Source organism: Ananas comosus, linkage group 15 (genome assembly GCF_001540865.1).
Source record: "Ananas comosus cultivar F153 linkage group 15, ASM154086v1, whole genome shotgun sequence".
In the NCBI taxonomy this organism is placed as follows: Eukaryota; Viridiplantae; Streptophyta; class Magnoliopsida; order Poales; family Bromeliaceae; genus Ananas; species Ananas comosus.
Window position 1 is genome coordinate 6,589,239 of NC_033635.1, and position 7,329 is coordinate 6,596,567.

General features: G+C 42.9%; 1 protein-coding gene across 1 annotated transcript; it reads right to left on the reverse strand.

The window, feature by feature from the left end:
* On the reverse strand, positions 3,610–6,496 carry LOC109721408 (uncharacterized TPR repeat-containing protein At1g05150-like). Its single transcript, XM_020249028.1, has one exon. The coding sequence runs from the start codon at positions 6,416–6,418 to the stop codon at positions 3,911–3,913; it is 2,508 nt and encodes an 835-aa protein (XP_020104617.1). The 5' UTR covers positions 6,419–6,496; the 3' UTR covers positions 3,610–3,910.

Consider the following 7,329-nt stretch of genomic DNA (forward strand, 5'->3'; position numbering starts at 1 on the left):
TCCATATACATGTTAGAGATATTTCACGTAGAGGCATGATATATTGAAAACTGTTTTATTATCTGTCGCATTTACATTATACTCTCCTTATATCATATTTATGCCTCAGTTGACCTAGTGGTGTATTTCGCCACTCTCGGCTGTTTACCCATTGGGAACTATTGTTTAATAGTTCTCACCCTCATTGATTGGTTATTTTTATTTCAGAGCTTTCTGCAACGGAAAAGGCTAGAGATCGTGGTATGGAGGCAAGGACTAGCTAGAGCTTCACGATATGTGATAGATGAACCCACAGATTTATTTAGTGGCTTAATGCGGTGATGTATTTGTACTATTTGTGATATTATATATATTCATATGGTCACCTTGGTCAGATTATTATATCTTGAGGTATTAGTTCCAGAATTTTGTATTTAACTGTTGTATGTTCTCGCTCTGATTATCATATTTAGGATGGATTATACTATTGTTCTCTATGATTATTGTAGACGTCTTGTGCACATTGTGATTTTTAATGTGCACGGCGGGTCTGTGCACGCACTAGGCGGGCTTTCACTGTAGCCCTGGGTGTGACAAAATGAGTGTATTAATTCAAAAGTTTTTTTTTTCAAATATAGAATGAATTCAAAAAGTTTTACATTTGTAGTATTAATTTAAAAGGATTTTACGAATTAGTATAGTTTCAAATGAGCTTTTCAAATGTAGTAATATTTCAAATGTGTTTTGCAAATATGGTATGAATTCAAATTTTATTTTGAAATTAATTCAAATGCATTTGCAAATATAGCTAAAATTTAAGTTAAAATCAATTATACTTTACTCATGCCTTTATTCTATTTTTGAAATGATGGCCAGTGTATTTAAAGAGAGGAATTACCCGAACTCATGATTTCCTCCCTTTCGGAAAGGAAGAACGTGAAATTCAAACAAGACTAAACAGACAGGACTAAACAGACTTAATCTATATATATATAGAGTGAGGCTACTATGCTATCGGAAGCACGGAGCCTTCCGTGCTTCCAGCTCGTTTTCGATGTTGCGATTTTCGAATCGTCGATCGGCTCCGTTAAACTTGATCTAGAGTATTTGAAGTACCTAGAAAATAAATTTTATAATTTCACGATATCATTTGCCTAGTGAACAAAGGAGCTCAAAATCAACGGCTGAAAATAAAAATCTTACAAAATGTAATAATATGACATTAAAATTTTAAATCAAAGATATTGATCTTGTTTTATATAGTATAAATAATTTTCTATCAAAATTTTACGTGATTTGGATATTTCTACACCGTTAAACTTACAAACGGCTCACTACGGCCATTGAAATTTGTTGATTTTGAGCCCATTCGATCACTAGGCAAATGATATCGAAAAATAATAAAATTTATTTTCTAGGTACTCCAAATACTCTAGATCAAGTTTAACGGAGCCGATCGACGATTCGAAAGTCGCAACATCGAAAACGAGCTGGAAGCACGGAGAGGCTCCGTGCTTCCGTAGCCATAATAGCCTCACATATATATATAATATATATATATAATATATATATATACTGTGCTTCCAATAGCATAATAGCTCACTCTATATATATATTAATATATATTAATTATATATAATTGAGCTCTCTATGCTTTTAAAAGTATCAAGTCATTGGTGGTGTAAGTTTTTAGCCCTTGAATTAAGAAAATTGCGATAAGATTATGTGGCCCCCTACGGTTAAGTGGGTGGTTGGTTGATAAGTATAATCTAATGGATGAAAATGATCAAAGGCGTAAATCTAACGGTAAAAAATTTACAAGCACCAAATACTTGGTACTTTTACAAGCACCGTAACCGGACTCTATATATATATATATATATTATATAATATATATAAGTAGGCTAGAATATTTGTAAAAGTACATGGGGGTGATACTTGTGTGTTTTTAGCCCTTGGATGGAGAGATGTGAGGTTGAGATGATGTGTGGTAGGTGTGGTAGGTGAATAGTGTTTAACCAAGGGCTATTAATAATCAAAAAGTAGATCCAATGGCTTAAAACCTAATAGCATCATGTGTGATACTTGTAAAAGTCATTAGCTCAACATCTATATATATTAATATATATATATATATATATATTATATAATATCCAACAAGAAAGAAGAAAATTTTCACTAGTTTATTGTATGAATGGTAGAAAAATATCAATATTTTGTCATACGGTGAGTTTCTCTCAGCCCCCGTTTGGTTGGGGGTTAAGGGGTGGAATAACCCCTTAACCCCCAATTTATACCCAAACACCATGAAAAAAGGGTGGGGTTTACTAACCCCACCCCCTTCCCAACTTTAACCCCGCACGCATCCCGAGCTCTCACCTTTTTCTTCTTTATCAATCATTAACCCCACTCCCCTTCCCAACTTTAACCCCGCACGCATCCCGAGCCCTCACCTTTTTTCTTATTTATCAATCATTATCTTTTTATCCCACCTACTCCAACCAAACACAAAAAAATTTTAACACCACTTTAACCCTGAACTTAACCCTATCCCTGGTATAGCTACTTTTTCCTTAACCCCGAACCAAACGGAGGCTCAAGGTCTCATATCAATTAAGGGTGACGTGATCGGTCCACCTCAATATAGACTTTGACGAGTTAGTTCTAACAAAAACACAAAAGAACTGAAAAATAAGTACCATCAACAATAAATTAGAAAAGAAAACATTTACGGGATAACGATTAATCCACACTAAACACATCTTTGATCAGTCCTGATTACCTTCAAAAGGTGAAATATTCATATAATAGAGAAACAACAAATATGCAGAATACATCCACCCCATGGTGCCCTTACATAAAAGCAATGCTACCCGAGTGACAAACAAAAGCAATTAACTGAGGCCAACTTTGGTACCAATTTTGTTATTTCATTTTGCATATTCCCAGAATTCTATGCTATTGAAATTCCCAACAAATGCAGAATGTTTGTCCTTTATACACCACCTGTGAGTTGTGTTTGGAACAATAACTAAAATAACTCGTAGCATTATTCGCTGCTTCATTTATGCTTTCATAACAAAGGCATTCTCCCCCTCCAGCCAATGTGCATCACAAGTTAACAACAAGAATGAGAGGAATTTGTTTGCCAAAGCATTCAATCTCATATAGAGATTGAGCTTTAAAAAAACCAAAAAAAAATAGTATGCAATCCGGTACTATGCCTCGACTTCACAAAAAGTGCGAATTTCGTAGTAATAATGCTACTACTGCAATTTCAAATTACCCAATTCAATTGATTAAAATAGATCAAATTAAACAAATGAAAGAGAATGAGTGCCAACCAAAAGAAATATAATTCAAGAACCTATTGAAAATTCCCTATAGTTGAGGGTTCTCTTTATAATTTTACCTAAACATGCAAACATTTTCCTAAACATCTAAATAGAGAGAGAGAAGGTGCAACATAAAATTTGGATGGTTGATAGACAAAAAATTTTGGGTTTAGTCAAAATTAGTTAATTTGAGTCAACAATTTCAAGATATGCCATATTGAAATTCATTCCAACAGACACCAGATTTTTCCCATTTTGGAATGTTCTAGGACAAGCTACCAGCAAAAAGAAATAATTTACTTGTACTTTAAAAATCACACACATATTTATAGGACTTTCCAAAGATATGTAACAAAGTACTGTAACAAACAGCAGTAGGTGACTTGCTTAAGCTAATCAACGAATAACTACAGGTGTCCACTAAACAGAGTTAAAAAAAAAAAAAAAAAAAAAAAAAAAAACGAGGGGGAAAAGGACCTACCTAAGCAGACATTTAGTTTACAGAAACAGCAGATCAGATGTTCACATAATGGTACAAAATAAGCACACGCATAACTTATCTATGAAGAACACAAAGATATAAATGCTTTAGCTAGTCAAGGATCACCTTCGGAGCTCTTGGACTGCAAACTAAAGCACGTGCACTTGTCCTTGATAGCTTCGGATTCACTTCCATACTCCTTGAATCTATACTCCTCCTGCTTGAAACCCAATGGCACCTTCCCTTCGCTGTAGCAACGGTTACACAAGCTAAACCGTTGCTTTGTCTCCTTGAATCTTGACCCAATAATCGGATATCGGCATATTGAACATGTATGACGACCATGACGAATGCGATCACCATCTTCGAGCTTAACCAACGTGCCTAATATCCCAAAACCCCAATCCGGATCATTGAACATTTCAAGAAACTCAGCATACGAGACAAGCGAAGGATCAGATTCTCCGTGCATTTCCATCATATCACTAACACCGTGTGAAGGGATATAAACTGCACGCAGTATCTTGATATATGCTAGGGCATCGGCCCTCCTGATTTGTGCTGCCCCGCTCTCGTTAGTTGGCCGCCATAGAAGTGCATCATAGACCACCCGCTTACGTCGATCAGTAGAACCATGGCAAATGGGGGCGATGACAGCAAAGAACATACCAAGATCCACCCGACCCGAGCCGGAGGCATCCAAGACAGAGAGAACCCTTTCATTGATCGCTTTTATGGCTCCTTGGAAGGTATCAGGCTTAAGGGAGCGAAGAAGCCTTCGAAGAATAACCTCCAAAGGAGCTTTACGGATCGACTTCTCAGGGACTCCCGTCCCAGAGTAGGATATGGGAACGTCGGTCTCGCTCATTTCTTTCCTGAGGAGCTCCACATCACAACGGCCGAGTCTTGTGAGCCTCTGGAAGGCCCTGATGTCGAGGGCATTTGCTAAATCCTGCCTCAATGTGGTCTTTTGGCCCACCCTTTTGAACTTGGACGGTTCAACTATAAGAAAAGTCCCCTCCCCATCAGTGCCACTCTCTTTAGACGGCTTCTGCTTCTTCTTCTTCTGCAGGGTCTTAAGGTGAACGATAGCGTCATACAATTCTACCCTCTGGCTCATCTTAAAGGCCTCCTTGAGCGCCCTCTTCCCCTCGTCGGATTCCCCTTGGCCCAATAAAGCCACCGCCTTGTTCAGCTGTGCCCGCCAGTGGTTTGGCCGGAAGCCTAATACCCGGGTGTACATCTCTGCTGCCCTAGCAAACCGGCCCATGTCCATATACAAACCACCGAGGTTGTAAAGAGCATCGACGTGCCTGGGCTTCAAGTCGATCACTTTCTGGAATTCCTGGATGGCCCGCTCGTCCTCCCCCAACGCATGGAGCGTCGACCCAAGATCGCAATGGGCGTCAGCGTAGTCCGGCCGGAGGAAGACCGCCTCCTCCAACGCCTTCTCGGCAGCTCGGTACTCGCCAACCCCGAAGAGGGCACTGCCCAGGAGCTTGAGGGAGCGGAAGTGAGTGGAGGAGAGGATGGCCGCCTCGCGGTAGTGCTCGCAAGCGCCCAAGATCATTCCTTCTCCTTCCATGGCGATGCCGAGATTGACGTGGATCTGCGGTAGGATGTCAGCCGACTGCGACCCCCCGGCCTCCGCAGCCTCGAGAGCGAGCAGAAACTCCTCTTTGGCCTCGGCATGGCGGCCAAGGGCGTAGAGGGAGTTGCCGGCGCGGAAGTGGGGGCGCACGCCGGTGGGCTGGAGCTCGCAGGCTCGGCGGAAGCTGATGAGGGCGTCACGGAAGAGGCGGTGCTCATAGAGAGCGCGGCCTATCACCATGTGGTTGTCGAAGGCCTCCTCGCGGGAGCGTGCACCGTCGGCGCGGCCGCGGAGGACGGCGAGTTCCTTCAAGAAGGTGAGGTAGTCGCGGCCGGTCTCATCCCAGGCAAACCGGCGGTCGGCGGAAGACGTCGGGTCGGACGGGCCCATCTCGCGGGACCACCCGGCCTCGGAGAAGGAGTCGAAGTTGTTGTTGTTATTGTTGTTGCTGCCACCGTCGAAGGTGGCGGCGGCGGTGGCAGCCTTCGGGAGGTGCTTGGAGCGGAGGCGCTTGACAAGGATCTCGAGGTCGTCGAGGAGCGCCCAGGAGGAGTCGAAGACGACGCCGTGGTTGGGGGAGGCGGCCCAGGGAGCGGCGGCGGCGCGCGGAGGGGGCGGAGCGTGCCTGTCATCGGGGAGCAGGCGGTCGTCGAGGAGGACGGAGGACGAGGAGGCGGCGGTGGCCTGACCGGCACGGGCGGCCGAGGGCTCGGGGGGAGCGGCGGCTTCAGGATCTAGGCGGAGGGAGAGGGCGTCGAAGTCGCGGTCGACGTCGCCGGCGCCGTCGTCGTACGTGCGGAGGAGGCCGTCGAGGGAGAGGCCGGAGTCCGGGCGGATGAATTCCGCGTAGGTGCGGAAGACCTCGTCGAGGATGGCGGAGATCTGCTCGTCGCTGAACTTGACGCGGGGGTTGACGGCCACCACCAGCGCCGCCATCTCCTCCCTGTTCAATCCCCCGTCCCTGTTCGCGTCGAACCGCTCGAAGATCCGCCGCACCTTCTCCGCCCGTCCACCTCCACCCGACGCCATCATTCCCCTCCCTTTCCCTTCTCTCCTCTCTCCCCTGCCCTCCCTCTCTCTATCTTTCCCTTCTTCCTCTCCCTTCTCTCTCTCTCTCTCTCTCTCTCTCTCTCTCTTCGATATGTCCTCTTCAATACAAGCGCAATTATATTAATGGCACGCAGCGGATGTTGTTGTTTCTCCCCTTCTCCTCCTCCGCTCTCTTTTCCGGCCCAAGGCTATTGGAAGAAGAAGAAGAAGAGATAGATAGGTCGACAGATCCGTGAAGAAGAGAAGGGGGCAGCAACGGGAAGCGGGAGACGGGGAAGGGGTAGGAGGGTATAATTGATTGTCCGGAAGGAGGGATGGAAAAAGATCGATGATCGCCGAATTTTCATGTACACCGAGAATTATGACACGCTGTTTAACTGCACTTGATTTGCAGACCCGAAACTAGGGACCGACAGATATCGCAATGAGGGTCTTTTTCTGGGTTGAATTTATTATGAGGGATGTTATGCCTTTATATTAGTATACAAAGTATATAAATATCATGGGCAAAAAATTTTAAAAAAATTAAAAATATTAATAATATATCTTTTCATAAATTTTTAAATAATTTATATTTGATTGATTATAAATTATTCCAACATATAGGCAATCTATATGTATGAGTCGACAGTTTAAAAATAAATGAAGACATTACATATTAGCTAAATATACTTTATCATCATATTTTTATATCAATATTAAAAATAAATTAAAACAAATATCAGTTAATTTTTTTTTCTAAAAAAAGTTCAGTCCTTAATGAGAATTTCTATAAAAACAAAGACAAGAGAAAGAGGGCACAGATTTAACCGAGCTCGGTTCAAGCAAGAGAGAGGGCACCGGTTCGGTTCAAGCAAAGAAAAAAAAATCTGGTTCGATTCAAGCAAAAGAAG

Coding starts and splice junctions, on each gene's coding strand:
- LOC109721408 (XM_020249028.1), bottom strand. CDS start 6,418: ATGATGGCGTCGGGTGGAGGTGGACGGGCGGAGAAGGTGCGGCGGATC.